Source organism: Aquarana catesbeiana, linkage group LG04, assembly GCF_042186555.1.
Source record: "Aquarana catesbeiana isolate 2022-GZ linkage group LG04, ASM4218655v1, whole genome shotgun sequence".
In the NCBI taxonomy this organism is placed as follows: Eukaryota; Metazoa; Chordata; class Amphibia; order Anura; family Ranidae; genus Aquarana; species Aquarana catesbeiana.
The window spans coordinates 396430130-396447077 of NC_133327.1; the positions used below are offsets into that span (position 1 = coordinate 396430130).

Consider the following 16948-nt stretch of genomic DNA (forward strand, 5'->3'; position numbering starts at 1 on the left):
CCCATAAACCGCCTGATTTGTGACATGCCCACCAGATGGAACTCGACTTTGGCAATGCTGCAGAGGCTATACATGCAGCAGATGGCCCTTAATGAGTACCTGTGCAAATATGGCATGACGACAGGCTCAGGCCGCCTCTGCTTTTTTCCCCATGCCAATGGCTGATCATTAAGGATGCATGCACTGTATTGTCACCATTTGAGGCAGCTACAAGGATGGTGAGTAGTGACAGTGCATGCATTAGTGACACAATCCCTGTTGTGTTCCTACTCTGCCTGGCATTATGGACAGGGCACCAGAGTCAGAGCAGCAGGAGGAAGAGGAGGACTTCCTTTCATCTCAAGGTCCACTTTATCCAGACACCATCATTACTTTTTCACAGAACACACAGGAGGAGAGAGGGGCAGAGGATGAGGATTCTGACACTTTCAAAGGCTTTAAAGAAGAGAAAGACATGCATCAATCTGTAAGCAATGGCTTTCCAACTCCAGGACCCTTGGGAGTAGTACGTGGCTGGGAGGAGGAAGTTCCAGATGCTGTCATCCTTAGTGACCCAGAGGAGTCTGCTTCTCAAGCCTCTGCAAATTTGAGGCGCATGGGCAATCTCATGCTTCAAAGCCTGCAAAGGACCCAAGAATACGTGGCATAAAGGAGAAGAATGATTACTGGTTGGCAACCCTCCTTGAACACCGTTATAAGGGGAAGGTCTCAGACCTCATCCCATCCCCACAGAGAGTGCAGAAGATAAAATCTCTTGAGGACACATTAAAGAGGATTTTATTGAACGTTTCAGCTATAGAAATATTGAGTTGGTTAAAGAGCACTCTTAGCTTGTCTTGATCTACCGGGGGTATGTCTGGCTGTTCAATGAGCAGAAAATCGTCCAGATAATGGATAACCCTGTGACACCGAGCCTTGTGTGACAGGATTCAAGTGAGGGACTGGGCGAAAATGTCAGCCACTGGCTGCTTTTAGACCCAAAGGTCAGCTTGGTGGGCAAAGTGACGACAAAAGATCTGGAACTGGGCAAGTCTCACCACTGCTTTGGCTTAAAACGACCAATGGTAGTCTTAGAAAGCAAAACCTCCATATTTGTAAGCAAGATCTGTCACTGCATTAAGGTATAAGTCCAGCTCCTCCCTCCTGCTGGGGGTGGCTAAACAAAGTACATCTCTGAACATCCCAAAGGCCAGGGCGAACTCAGTGGCTGACAGCTTACGACTGAGGCTGGGATGTCTCGACTTGACAACCACTGAGACCTCCCCCCAGGTCTTTGATTTCTTGTCAGCTAAGTCATGGGCTGAGATGAGCAGGGATGCCAATTGACATCTTTGCCCTCCAATATATACTCCCCGAAGCTGGCCGGGACAAGATCAGCTGGGAGGACAATAGGTGTAGGGCCTGGTGTACCTGCAGAAGGAGAAGCTGTCATCGGGACCATGACAGGGTCACGGAGGGCCGTGGGTGGGCAATTTTCCTAAAGTGTGACTCTGGTCTGGACGTCCGAACCTGTGTGGCTAAGGAGGAGACCAAAGGGTGCAGTTGGGAAATGGCCCAGAGATGGATTGCAGGGATGCCTGCTGGGTGTTGGGATCAGCTGCAGCTGGAGGCGGGAAGAGGAGCCCGAAAAGCTCTGCCTTCCTGGCCGTAGGGAATATCTGTGCGCCTCAGCTCAGCTTTGAGTTTGGGGATGGTCCATCCCCTGGGGGACTGCACGCTGCCATGCTCTGAGCCTGCGGCCTACGTAGGAACGTTGCGGTCTGTAGTGGGTGATGTGTGCTCGGCCTGCTAACACTTGCACTGCCAGCAAGCCTACTGTTAATCGACCTTGTCTGCGAGGTGAAGGGTTGCCCTTCGAAAACCGTGTGTGACTGTGTGAGTGTCATGTGTAGACATTTGTGACAGAACTAACACCTGGAGATCATGTCCAATGATGTATGTGAAGTAACAGTATAGTGAAAGGGAGCTGCAGAATGATGTGATAGTAAAGCATGTGAACTATGCCCTGACTGACGCTCTAGTAGCGAGGTCCTGGTTAGGATTGAAAGTCGATCGACTGGGAACACCTGCAGTAGGGGAGACATGAGTGCAACAAGATTTCTTTTCTCTTCTTATTTTTTTGTGTCTCCCTTGTATGCGACTGGCCCTGGTGAAGATGCAAACAACGCTTTTTTTTACCTGGAAAATAACATCCAACCTGGTACAGAATGGAACCTGAACTCGACGGACCTGAGGGAGAAAAGACAGACGAAAATGATGAGTGGCTCATATGAATGCCACTGGAGACGAGTGACCGATTAAGTGCCACTAAAAAATGAAGTGGGCTGTATGAGCACCACTGAGTGTGCTTGCAGCGATTGCAAGGAGTTATGCTGAGACGTGTACTCGCAGCGATTGCAAAGAGTATATGTTGAGATGCATGTTTGCAACAATTGCAAATGGGTATATGCTGAGATGCGTGTTTTTGCAGTGATTTGTGATGAAATGCGTATCTTGTAGCGATTGCAAGGAGTTGTGGTGAGATGTATATCTTGCAGTGATTGCAAGAAAAGGTCACCTACTGATAGGCAAAAAGAAAAAGGATAGTAGAAATTGTATATGTAGGAACGAACTGCGAAGTAGCATATGTAACGAATCGTAGATTTGTGATAGGGACTGTTACGAATTGGTATGTGAAATACTCGTGATGCGAACCGTTGTGCCTCCAGTGCGACTAGGTTCGAATCGGATTGTGATGTGTACAAATGTAAATGTGACATCAATCGGTTAGTAGAAATGACATAAGTAATGAATTGTAGGTTTATGATAGGAACCTCTACAAATTGGTGTGCGGGATATCCGTGATGCGAACTGTTGTGCTGCCAGTGCGACTGAGTTCGGAATGGACTGTGATGCATGTAGCTGCTGCTGCGTTCCAAATCAGTCAGTAGAAAGGATATGAATAATAAATTGTAGGGTATGGTAAGAACCGCTACGGGATGGTTCCGATGCAAACTGTTGTGTCGCTGACGCGACTAGGTTAGGATCGGTCTGTGGTAGGTATGCAATCCCTCTCATACGTATAGGTAGTAGGGTAAAAGAAATTGGTTGAAAAGTATGAAGTGAATCCGATACGAATCAGTTGCAGAGTGTATGCCCCTCCATACCAACCACCCAGCCCCTCAGGCTAATCAAATGCAGAGAAGGCACCAGGTGGGTCTAATTACCACCTAAATCAGCCACAGAACCCATGCAAACAATACATGCTCATCTCCAAATGGATGAGATGGCAACCCAATAGACTGTGAATCCTATGAGCAACGAAGCCTGTAAGGAGTGAAATCGGACAACGACTGACAGTGGCTCTGAGGCTTGGATATACAAATGAAACATATGTTTGTGGGTGGGATGACAAGCAAGGCCAAGGGAACATGCAAATCTACTAAACCTGTGCCAAATGATGTCGGGACACGACCGACAACTCGGAGGCAGCTAAGAATGAAAAAGATGCAGGATAGGAAACATAACAAATCGCAACATTGCGTATGAAAGAAAAGGTTTGAATCCTACCTACAACAGCAAGCGAGAACCACCGAGGAAGACCAAGAACAGAGAAGTTGCAAGACATGTATAATCGAACGAACAGACTCATGAACACGAGGTGAGCTGGGAAGTGTCGGCCCTGTGACGTGTAGTATTGTGCACTGGAACCGACAAAGTGGAAGGGGAGGTGATCAGCTTAAATACCCTCCAGGCTCCTCCCATAAATTCAGGCCACCATACTGGCCTTCTAATATATATATTTATAGTCATGGCCCTAAGACCGAGACAAATGTGGATCACATAAACATGCAACAAGACTCACAACATAAATAGACCTGAGGTGTGGCTTTTGGTCATCTGGTAGGTATGGCAAGAAAAGAGGCCATACCCAAGATAAGTAATGAATGATTGTGGAGGAGAATTTGCTGAGAAGTGCTGTAAAAAGGGGAATGGGAGGGAGGGTATCGTGCACTGGAACTGAGAAAGAGGAAGGGGAAGTGGTCAGCTTAAATACCCTCTGGGCTCCTCCCATAAATTCAGGCCACCATACTGGCCTTCTAATTTACGGTTGTGACCCTAAAACTGAGACAAATTTGGATCACATAAACAAGTGACAAGACTCACAACATAAATAGACTTGAGGTGTGGCTTTTGGTCGTCTGGTAGGTATGGCAAGAAAAGGGGCCAAAAATAACCAGGAAGGGAAGTATCTTTATTGCCTCTAACCTCATTGAGTGAGCTTGGAGAAAGGGCAATCTTGAGGGTTTGGAATATATATCTGGTGAAGCAGGCAGACTTTCACCTGCCTAGCTTCTTGGTCACATGGTCTGGTACTCCATGCTGAGATGTGGCTGAGGCTGCGCCGATCCAAAGGAATGTCCAGAATACTGCCCGGGGTCTAGGCCTAAGTTGACCAGTAGGACCCCAACATGTTTAATAAACTGACTGCCACTCAGGGGGTTGACCAGAAAAGGCAGTAACGGGCTGGAGACTGGCTGGCTGGGTAGGTGAAAGAGCAGACAGTCAAAAGATTGTTGCTGGGCTCCAGGCGCTGCTGGTTCAAAAGAAGTTGATATCCACTCCAGTCCGGTTTGTTGCATTTTGGAGACCGTAAGATGAAGGACATAGTCCTTGCGACTCAGCTCAGCTACGAGTTTGGGGATGTTCTGTCCCCTGAGGGACTGCAGGCAGCCGTGCTCTGAGCCCACTTGGGGGGGTGACAGAGGGGCGGGTGTGAAGTCCTCACTGCCAGCCTGCGACATGGCTCCAGCCAGAAGACAAAAGGGGGCAGGGTGCTCATGTTTAAGAGGAGTCATAGCCGTAGGATAGAGAGCAGAGTGATAAAGAGAAAACTCAGAGAGGAGGAAAAAGGGGAAAGGACAGAAAAATGAATGATAGGCATAGACAGGAGCTGAAAGAGTTCTGTTGTGGAGAACTTATGTAGATTGGAAATTTAGAAAACTCAGAAGCGTGCGAGGCGACCGAGGTGGGCCAGGAGGTGACTGGCCAGATAACTGATAGATCGTGTGCCTGTTTGTTTAGCGAGCACAAACCTGAAGACCAGAACCCCAGGGCAAACTGGGGCGAGAAGTAGAAGTCTGGTACGGCCTACGTAGGAATGCTGCGGTCTGTAGGGTGTGACGTGTGCTCAGCCTGCTAACACTTGCACTGCCAGCAAGCCTACTTTTAAGCAACCTTGTCTGCGAGGTGAAGGGTTGCCCTTCGAAAACAGAGTGTCATGTATAGACATATGTGACAGAACTAAAACCTGGAGATCACGTCCAATAATGTATGTGAAGTAACAGTACAGTGAAAGGGTGCTGCAGAATGATGTGATAGAAAAGCCCATGAACTAGGCCCTGACTGACGCTCTAGTAGCGAGGTCCTGGTTAGGATTGCAAGTCGTCGACCGGGAACACCTGCAGTAGGGGTGACATGAGTGCAAAAAGATTTCTTTACTCTTTTTCTTTCTTTTTTTTATGTGTCCCCCTTGTATGCGACTGGCCCTGGTGAAGATGCAAACAGCTTTTTTTTTTTTAACCTGGGAAATAACATCCAATCTGGTACAGGATGGAACCTGAACTCGACTGACCTGAGGGAGAAAAGACAGATGAAAACGATGCGTGGCTCATATGAATGCCACTGGAGACAAGTGACCGATTAAGTGCCACTAAAAAATGAAGTGGGCTGTATGAGCACCACTGAGTGTGCTTGCAGCGATTGCAAGGAGTATATGTTGAGATGCATGTTTGCAGTGATTGCAAATGGGTATATGCTGAGATGCGTGTTTTTTCAGCGATTACAAGGAGTATATACTGAGATGCATGTTTTGCAGCAATTGCAAAAATGGGTAAATGCTGAGATGCGTGTTTTGCAGCGATTGCAAGGAGTTTATACTGAGATGCATGTTTTGCAGCGATTGCAAAAATGGGTTAATGCTGAGATGCGTGTTTTGCAGTGATTGCAAGGAGTTTATACTGAGATGCATGTTTTGCAGCTATTGCAAAAATGGGTATATGCTGAGATCCGTGTTTTGCAGCGATTGCAAGTGGGTAAACACTAAGATGCGTGTATTTGCAACAGTTGCAAGGAATTTATACTGAGATGCATGTTTTGCAGTGATAGCAAACAGGTAAATAGTAAGATGTGGGTATTTGTAGCAATTGCAAGGAGTTTACACTGAGATGCATGTTTTGCTGAGATTGCAAAATGAGTATATGCTGAGAGGCGTGTTTTTTGCAGCAAATGCAAGGGGTTATGATGAGATGAGTATCCTGCAGTGATTGCAATGAGTTATGATGAGATGCGTATCTTGCAGCGATTGCAAGGAGTTATCATGAGATGCGTGTCTTGCAGCGATTGCAAGGAGTTATGATGAGATACGTGTCTTGCAGCGATTGCAAGAAGTTAGGATGAGATGCGTATCTTGCAGCGATTGCAAGGAGTTATGATGAGATGCGTATCTTGCATCGATTGCAAGAAAAGGTCACCTACTGATAGGCGAAAAAGAAAAAGGGTAGTAGAAATTGTATACGTAGGAACGAACTGCGAAGTAGCATACGTAATGAATCGTAGATTTGTGATAGGGACTGTTACGAATTGGCGTGTAGGATACTGGTGATGCAAACCGTTGTGCCACCGCTGCGATCCGAATCGGTCAGTAGAAATAATATGAATAACGAATTGCAGGGTATGATAAGAACCGCTAAGAATCAACGTTTGGGGCACGACCAATGCGAACTGTTGTGCCGCCGAGGCAACTAGGCTCGAATTGGAGTGATGCGTATGGCATGTAAGTGATATGAATCAGTGAGTAGCATGACATATCAATGAATCGTTTGTAGGGTACGAGAGTGAGTGGTATGAATCGGGGCGGGATGTATCTGATGTGAACCTTTGTGCCGCTGATGTGACTAGGTACGAATTAGACTGTGGTAGGTAATGCAAGGTAGGGCGGCACAGTGGTGCAGTGGGTAGCACTCTCGACTTGCAGTAAGAAGGGTTGCTGGTTCGAATCCCGACCACGACACTACCTGCCTGGAGTTTGCATGTTCTCCCTGTGTCTGCGTGGGTTTCCTCCGGGTACTCCGGTTTCCTCCCACACTCCAAAGACATGCTGGTAGGTTAATTGGATCCAGTCTAAATTGGCCCTAGTATAGGTATGAATGTGAGTTAGGGACCTTAGATTGTAAGCTCCTTGAGGGTATAGGGACTGATGTGAATGTATAATATATATATATATATATATATATATGTAAAGCGCTGCGTAAATTGACGGCGCTATATAAGTACCTGAAATAAATAAAATAAATAAATAAATCTGATATGAAACGGTAGTAGGGTAAAAGAACTTGGTTGAAAAGTATGACGTGAATCCGTTATGAATCGGTTGCAGAGAGTATGCCACCCCTTACTCTAAAACCGAACCCATACCAACCACCCAGCCCCCCATGCTAATCAAGAGAGAGAAGGCACCAGGTGGGTCTAATTACCACCTCAATCAGCCACAGAACCTGTGCAAACAATACATGCTCATCTCCAGATGGATGAGATGGCAACCCCATAGACTGTGAATTCTATGGGCAACGAAGCCTGTAACAAATGAGATCGGACAACGACTAACAGTGGATCGGTGGCTTGGATCTACAAATGAAACGTATGTTTGTGGGTGGGATGACAAGCAAGGCTGAGGGAACATGTGAATCTACAACACCTGTGCCGAATGATGACAGGACATGACCGACAACAACTCAGAGGCAGCTAAGAGCGAAAGGGATGCAAGATAGGAAACATAACAAATCGCAACATTGCATATGGATGAAAAAGTTCAAACCCTACCTGCAACAGCAAATGAGAACCGCAGACGAAGACCACGCACGGAGAAGTTACAAGACATGTGCAATCGAACGAACAAACTCATGAACACGAAGTAAGCTGGGAAGAGTCAGCCCAGTGACGTATAGTATCGTGCACTGGTACTGACAAAGAGGAAGGGGAAGTGGTCAGCTTAAATACCCTCCAGGCTCCTCCCATGAATTCAGGCCAGCATACTGCCCTTCAAATATATATATATATATATATATATATATATATATATTTGATTTTTTGAATTTTTTTTTACAGATTTAACATATCAGTTTATAAACATTAAAAAAAAAAACTTATTGTTTTTGAGAGGCTGCTGTAATGTTGTACTGTATGTGTTTTAAAGTTTAACTTTTTTTCCTTTAAACTGCATTCTGAAGAAAAACTAGTCAAGGATAAAATGATTTCCTGTCTTGATATACAGTATCCTTGAGTCTAGTATTAAAGTCTTCGAGCTACAAAACAGAGACAGAAAAATATCAAAGCAACACATAGTGATCTGAAATTATCAAAGGATCAGATCTTTTTCCCTTCAGCAGAATTTCTTTCATTGATAAACAGAATTACATATTTCTATATTGGGCTCTGTCACTGATTGAGGCTTGCAGCTTTTGGTTAACAGTTCTCAATTTTGACACACAGTACATGCCAGTTAATTAGTATACATAATCTAAAAAATAATATTAATGTTTTCATTCTTATCTAAAGTACACCCTGCATCCAATCACTTATGCATTTGCTTACGTCTTTGCACAGATTTGATTTGAAGTTGTTCATGTATTTCTTCTCTGTCTATGTGGACCACTAAAAAAAAATAAATAAAAAGAATCAAACATCTGTTAAAACAAGCTAATATCTATATTCTATATCAGGGGTCCTCAAACTTTTTAGACAGGGGGCCAGTTCACGGTCCCTCAGACTGTTGGGGGCCGCACTATAGTTTAAAAAAAATATGAACTAATTTCTAAATTCCTATGCACACATCTTTTTTGTAGTGCAAAAGAATAAAAGAATGAATAATAAATAATAATATATATAGGGGATGGACAGGGGGACAGAGGGATGGACAGGGGGACAGAGGGATGGACAGGGGGACAGTGGGATGGACAGAGGGGTGGACAGGGGGACAGAGGGGGGGGCAGTGGGGTGGACAGGGGGACAGAGGGGTGGACAGGGGGACAGTGGGATGGACAGAGGGGTGGACAGGGGGACAGAGGGGTGGACAGGGGGACAGAGGGGATGGACAGGGGGACAGAGGGGATGGACAGGGGGACAGAGGGATGGACAGGATGACAGTAGGATGAACAGGGGGACAGAGGGATGGACAGGGGGACAGAGGGATGGACAGGGGGACAGTGGGATGGACAGGGGGACAGAGGGATGGACAGGGGGACAGAGGGGTGGACAGGGGGACAGAGGGGATGGACAGGGGGACAGAGAGGATGGACAGGGGGACAGAGGGGAAGGACAGGGGGACAGAGGGATGGACAGGGGGACAGAGGGATGGACAGGGGGACAGTGGGATTGACAGGGGGACAGTGGGATGGACAGGGGGACAGTGGGATGGACAGGGGGACAGAGGGGTGGACAGGGGGACAGTGGGATGGACAGTGGGGTGGACAGGGGGACAGAGGGGGGACAGTGGGATGGACAGGGGGACAGAGGGATGGACAGGGGGACAGTGGGATGGACAGGGGGACAGAGGGATGGACAGGGGGACAGAGGGGTGGACAGGGGGGCAGAGGGGTGGACAGAGGGGGGGGGCAGGGGGACAGAGGGGGGGACAGGGGGACAGAGGGGGGGACAGGGGGACAGTGGGGTGGACAGGGGGACAGTGGGATGGACAGGGGTCCTCACTTGTTAGGAGGCTGTTGCCTGAAGCCTCCGCTCTCGCTGTCACTCTTCGTGCCTCCTGTCTGTGTGAGGAAGACGTGAATCCGCGCGGGACTGTGCTGGAAACTACACTTCCCAGCATGCAGTGTGGCACACGGAGCCCTCCATTACTGGGGTGGGGGAGGCGGCTTGAGCGGAGCGGATATGCTCCCTGCCAAAGCAGAGCCGACCTGGCCCTGGCCCGAGCCTGGCCTGTCGGGAATCCGGCCCTGGGTGGGGTGGGCCGGATAAATGTCCTCGGCGGGCCGCATGTGGCCCGCGGGCCGTAGTTTGAGGACCCCTGTTCTATATTCCGAAAATAAAGCTGAGGCACAAGTAAACAAATTTGGTTTTCTTGCAAATAAAATCCCAATCAGAATAAATAGTATCCTAAAATATGGATTCTTGAGCCTATTGCCCTGTACACACGGTCGGACTTTGTTCGGACATTCCGACAACAAAATCCTAGGATTTTTTCCGACGGATGTTGGCTCAAACTTGTCTTGCATACACACCATCACACAAAGTTGTCGGAAAATCCGATCGATCTAAACATGGTGACGTAAAACACGTACGTCGGGACTATAAACGGGGCAGTGGCCAATAGCTTTCATCTCTTTATTTATTCTGAGCATGCGTGGCACTTTGTCCGTCGGATTTGTGTACACACGATCGGAATTTCCGACAACGGATTTTGTTGTCGGAAAATTTTATATCCTGCTCTCAAACTTTGTGTGTCGGAAAATCCGATGGAAAATGTGTGATGGAGCCTACACACGGTCGGAATTTCCGACAACAAGGTCCTATCACACATTTTCTGTCGGAAAATCCGACCGTGTGTACGGGGCATATCAATTATAGGTAAAGTAGCATAAAAGTCTGCACATACACTGTCTTTCCTTCTAGCCAACTTATCTAATGGCTTTGCCTGTCCTTTGTTAGCCAGCCAATTTTTCTGTTGGATTTACTCAGTTCATCTTTACAGGCTTGTCTAGCTCCCCCATGTCTCAACAGTAACTAAAGACGATTGAGCTATAAAACTACTCATTATGGGGGAGTATTTAGCAAAATACTAAAATGTTCATTTTGCAAAGTAGAGCTGATTTCACTTCAGTCATCTTATAATGTACAAATGAAATTCACAAAAAAAAAAAAAAACAATTCCTGTAATTATTGGATGTTTGAAGAGAAAACAAGCTCCCTGGACTAAGTGAACATTCTACACCATTAGTAGATCAATGCCATTATTTGCTATGCAAGTCTAGGATGTCCTAACACATATCTAAACTGAAAAAGAAAGTCAAATTTGTATTTGTCAGAACAACAAAATGTACCAGTCAAAGAGTAGCATATGGGTCTGCCTAAACAATTAAAATGATGTCCAGTGTGGTAGACCCCAAAACTGCACAGTTGCTGGAAACATTTATTGATTTGACAGAACAAAATGACATTGCTAGCATAATGTGAACTTGCTATAGTTAACAAATGGAGGCTTACATAGCAGTATAACTCTGCTAATTTTGTTGCATTTTGATGTACAGAATATTTTGATTATTTTATTAACCAATTTTGGAGCAACCATATGTACACATACATTTTAGATGTAAAACAATTTGACCCCTTTCACACTGAGGCAGTTTTCAGGCATTTTAGAGTTAGAAATAGCACCTGTGAAGTGCCTGAAAACTGCCTCCCATTCTCTGCAATGGGTGCTTTCACACTGGGGCGGTGTGCTTGCGGGATGTTTGGAAAAGTTCTGCAAGCAGCATCTTTGAAGCAGGTTGGGAGCGCTGTATACTGTGCTCCCAAAATGCCCCTGCCCAGCTTTCCAAAAATGATGAAAAGGAGTTTTTAACCCCTTCTTTGGGGTTAAAAGCACCCCCCGGCTTCTGAAAAATGTCGCAAAAGCACCGCTTAAACAGCGGTAAATACCTTTGTATTATTCTAATTAAGTATACAAATGGAAATTTCAAAAAAGAGTATTACTAGTTTTGTACATTCTAACACAGGAGTGAGAAATTGCAGAGGATAAAAATATTATCCAGGGCTGTTGCCTTTAGAAACAGCAAATCAGCTTGCAGATCTTGTTGTCCTGAAGGCTCATCTTTTAGACGATGACAGCAGCTAGAAGGGAATTTGGAACATATTTTCTTTGACTGCAGCTGATGGGTGAAAAATTCCACTCCCTTCATATTTATGATACTGTACCTAGCATATCCACATTGTTATTACATAAAGTATAACTAAATGAACCTACTAACGGCAAAAATGTTTTAATAGCACCAGCTAACAAAACCTGATTTATTCTACATGTGTTAATTAGTTTAATGTTCACATAATTTAATCGTATGATTAATTTACAAGAATAAATATTGCATCAATGTAAAATAGATAAGTTTCTGTGTAAAATGAACATTTAGTTATTGTCTCCAGCATCATTATTTTATCTGATGAGCTTTTGTTTTACCTCCACAATACACAGTTCAAAGTAAAGTATTTTGTAAACCTTTTTTTTAATAACAAACATGTTATTCTTACCTGCTATGTGCATTGGTTTTTCACAAAGCAACCTTGATCCTTCTCTTCCTGGTTCCCCCCTGCTGAGTGCCTTCATAGCAAGCTGCCTGCTATATGGGCAGTCATGCTATTTTGATCCCAAGCCCCATCCACCACTCTTGCCACACTTGGCCCTGCCCCCCACTCTCTGCTCATTGGCTGTGATTGACAATAGCAGCAGGAGCCAATGGCTTTCATTTCTGCCTCTCTGTCCAGTGAGGAGAGAGAGAGAGAGAGGCATAGTACTGCAACTCAGGTAATTATAGAGGGGGGGGTTGGGGAAGGAACTGCATACAGAAGGGTTTGTACCTTAATAGAAAGAATGAATTAGGGTAAAAACCTTCTGCCTTTAGAACAAATTTAACCACCAAGTACATCAGTCTTAGGTGGGCATTAATAGCATTGGTGTCTGAACCTCAACTCTTAACATTGATCTGTGTTCTCTTTAAAGTATATGTAAACCCTCACCTTGTAAAACAACCCATTGCAATGAAAGGTAAAACATTTGTGTATAGAGTACTGTCCAAAGTTTCACGCATTGTGAAGCAATGCTGTAAAGTAAGAATGCTTTCAAAAATATATTTTGAAATGTTTTTATTTTTATTAATTTGCAAAATGCAAAACATCTTGGAGAACTATCCACAGATCGTCTGTGAGTGTATGCTGCCTCAAATCCTGCTTCTTCGTGTAATCTGAGACAGACTCAATGATGTTGAGATCAGAGCTCTGTGGGGGCCAAACCATCCCTTCCAGGATGCTTTCTTCTTCTTTATGCTAAAAATAGTTCCTAATGATATTGGATGTATGTTTGGGGTTGTTGTTCTGCTGCAGAATAAATTCAGGACCAATCACACTCCTCCCTGATGGTATGGCATGATGGAAAAGTATCTAGCTGTATTGCTCAGTGGTTCTCAATGGTTGAGGAAACCATTAATCCTAACCAAATCTCCAACTCCAAGTCCTGGATGTGATGGTTTGTCCCCCACAGACCCCTGATCCTAACATAATTGAGATGTCTGGAATTATATGAAGAAACAGAAGGATCTGAGGCAGCCTTCAGCCACAGAAGATCTGTGGTTAGTTCTCCAAGATGTTTGAAAACACCTACCTCCTGAGTTCCTTCAAAAACATTGTTCAGGTGTAGCTAGAAGAACTGATCCCATTTTGAAAGCAAATGGCGGTCACACCAAATATTGATTTGATTTGAATTTTTCTTCTGTTCATTTATTTTCCATTTTGTTAATTGATAAAAATAAATTATTAACACTTCTATTTCTGAAAGCATTCTTAATTTACAGCATTTTTGCACACCTGCCTAAAACTTTTGCACAGTACTGTACATATAAAAAAACATTATAAATACAATTTTGTTCACATACTCTCTGTTCTCAGCTTCATAAGGAGCTCAGAGAGCTAGGGGAGGAGAAACAACAGCACACTGGTCTTCCTAGTGAATGGCTGTGTGTGTTGGGGGGGGCATGTCAGCATAGGTCTGATCATTGGAGGAGAGCAGGCTGAGTTCCCAGCACAGCCAGAAACCTGTGCTCTCATGTCTGGTGCGGTCAGTTTTTAAAAGGAAAACAGAGCGACTGGCAGGAACACCAGGAAATTGACACAAAAGAAGCAATGCAATGGGAACAGAATACTTTTTCATACAAGTACATGGTAGAGTAGGCATATCATAATTTTGAAATGTTGGGTTTATATATTTTTTAAAGTCAACACATCTACAATGGCATTTGGCTTTAATCCCCCACAGAGTCTGTCCTATCTATTGCTCAAGCTCTGTGCTGTTAACAGAGGCTTTCGCTGAGCAGAGTTTTTTCTATTGCCTTTAATTTCTGATTTGTTGAAGGAAAAATTGTAGGATAAGACAATCTTCTTCTATTTGCCTGCTTGCCTACATAAATATCATTGTTATATTTTCTTCTCTTTTATTTATTTTTTTTTTTTTTTTTGCATGTTCAATAAATGAAACATTTTGCCATTTTGATCTTGCTGTTTTCCACCTTTTTAATATTGTAGTCAATGAGAAGCAGATAAAAAGTGTAAGATATCAGGAGTTAAATTTAGGTACCTAGCGATATGTCTGCACATTGCTTGTGTACTCAAATAAGCAAAGACAGTGCCAGATTGTAAGGTGCTAACTCTGTAGCACTCTGTACCATTCCCTGTAACATGTTTAATATCTCTACGGATGATTCAGTGGGGCTGAATTACTAAGGCCGGCCATACAGGGATCAAATTTCTTTCCTGCAACAATGGGTTGCAGGAAAGAAATTTGTTTGTTTCCCCTATAAACACACACAGTGTTGATGTGGGAATCCCTCCTGCCGGACCATTGTCTTCTCCCTGCAGGGGGGAAGACATCCCCACTGGGAGAAGACAGTGATTATCGCTAGTGACTTTAGCAGCCACTAGCGATAATCGTGACAGAATCCAGCAGGCTGGTTGTACCCAAGTTCATCGATCGATCAACTTGGTACATTCAGCCCGCCCATTAACAGTTTGAATCTCAGCAGGTTCCTACTGAACCGGCCGAGATTTGAACCGTGTTATTTCCTGTGCGGGTAAATTCCCCATAGCTTAGTGAATGCGATGAAAATTCACTTTTCAACAAATACCCAACCATGCGCAATAAAAAAAAAAATGTATCATGCTTACACATGATTGGATGATAAAAATCAGCACAGTATCACCTCATTTGTTATGCTAAGAGGAAACACCGTGGACAGCATATTTGCCTACAGTAAATCAAGCCCTAATGTGATGGGGAATATTAAAAGCCAGGTGGCAGGGCAGTGTTCAACCTTTCAAGCACTGACCAGCATTTAAATAATGGGTGTGAAATATTTTTTTGACTATAACAATTGTCAGTTTATGTGCTTTCAGTTCAGTAACAGGTACACTTGAATGATTTTAAATTAGTTAATGACTGAGAAAAGAGGGGATTTCCCTATGGTAAACTATTTTTTTCTTTCTACCTTTTATAAGGAATAAAGACCACAAAATAGTATTTATATTCTTTAAAAAGCTGAGATGTCAAAATCTAAATCAACTGAACAATTCTATACATAGTTTTGTGGTAAAAAGAGTTTAAACAAACAAATTAGTCTGTAAAAATCTAAAGTTCTCTAATGGTTTATATGCCTTTAAAAGTTAAGTAGGTTGCTTTAAAACAAGGAGACATAAAAGCATAAATAAGTTTTAACTGCATTTCTTGACATGCATGACAGATTTATCTTTAATAGCTTTGTTAAGGAAAAGAAAGATTAAGGCCAGTAAAGTAAGTAATGGATTTTTTTTAGCAGTTTTGTTTTAAACAAAGAACTTAGATATTTGGATCTTGTTGGTGGAATAACTGTTAAGTGCATTGTTATCACTCGGATACCTTTCCTGCTTAATACTGTATATAAATTTACTCACCAACTGTAATATTGGTGACAACATTTTTATTATCAAAGGATAGATTGTATATTGTGTCAATTGCACTACTGTCATTCTTCATTGGCCAAAACTGCAGCAGGCTTATATCTTATTAGTCTACTGATGACGGTCCAACACAAATACCAAATAGATGCACAGTAGCAATTGTAAAAAAGGAATCAGAAGTCAATTTCTTCCCTATCGAGTATTTTGATATGCCACATTCTTTATGACAAATGACTTTAATTTTCTGGTAATCACATCATATTATCCTGCTAAGTTGATAAAGAGGATCTCATTTTAAAGAAGACTTACATGCCCAGAGTAAAATATGCAATTTATTCTTATCAATGTGACACATTGTTAATAAATCCTAATATTACCAGCTAACATTCAGCAAAAATTGACATGATGTAGAGGCTGCTGGGATAATCTTGGTTACCTTGGCAACTGTGCGGTTTGTGAAAAGTTTATTACATTATGGAGAGGCTGTATATTTTTTTTAGAGAATGCATTTTATTATTAGATCCCTCATTATCCCGTAGGCATTCACAATACGCCTAATTTTCTTATGCTTCTTTCGCTTGACCTCATGTTAGAGTGTTAGTGTACTTGTTAAGTTTTATGCTGCCAAGCAAGAAAAACACGATAAGGAGTTTATGGAATAAAAAAATAATGAGGAATTAATCAGAACCGTTGTAAAATATTGCAGACAAAAAGGATGCTCTCAACGTGTCTGTTATTCTCTTCCAATGTTTAAGGTCGCAGGAAGGAAAATTATTTGTTGTGTGGTAAATAACCCGAATAAAACAGGCTATTAAAATAATACATTCATAATAAATAAAACAAATTAATCCAGTGACAACAATAAATTTAGTTTTGCTAGTGTGATTAAATAAAGTTTACTACATGTCTGTAGTTGGACAATAAATACATTAATAACACCACATGTACAGCTTTGCTCAGGCCTCTTTAAACCAAGATCAAGAAGGAAGGCTTTTAAAATCAACCGCTTTGTGTTCATGGACAGTTTTGAGGGATACAACATTGAACACTTATTCAACTGGTTTTAAGTGAACCTGTCATGGCCTAAAAAAAGCAGCCTAAGCTAACAATAGTGTTGGAGTGACACCAAGAAGTACTTTTCAAATTTGTTTCTATGCCCCTGTAAAGCCCCTGCATTGCAGGTTCATACACAGAGTTTTGA

General features: G+C 43.2%; 1 protein-coding gene across 1 annotated transcript in view; it reads right to left on the reverse strand.

Annotated features, from left to right (window-relative positions):
* Positions 1-16948, reverse strand: part of LOC141141259 (uncharacterized) — a 1017917-nt gene that overhangs the window by 804168 nt on the left and 196801 nt on the right. Inside the window, exon 7 of the mRNA XM_073628940.1 lies at positions 8632-8691. Coding sequence (XP_073485041.1) covers positions 8632-8691 — 60 coding nt within the window. The remainder of the gene's footprint in view (positions 1-8631; positions 8692-16948) is intronic.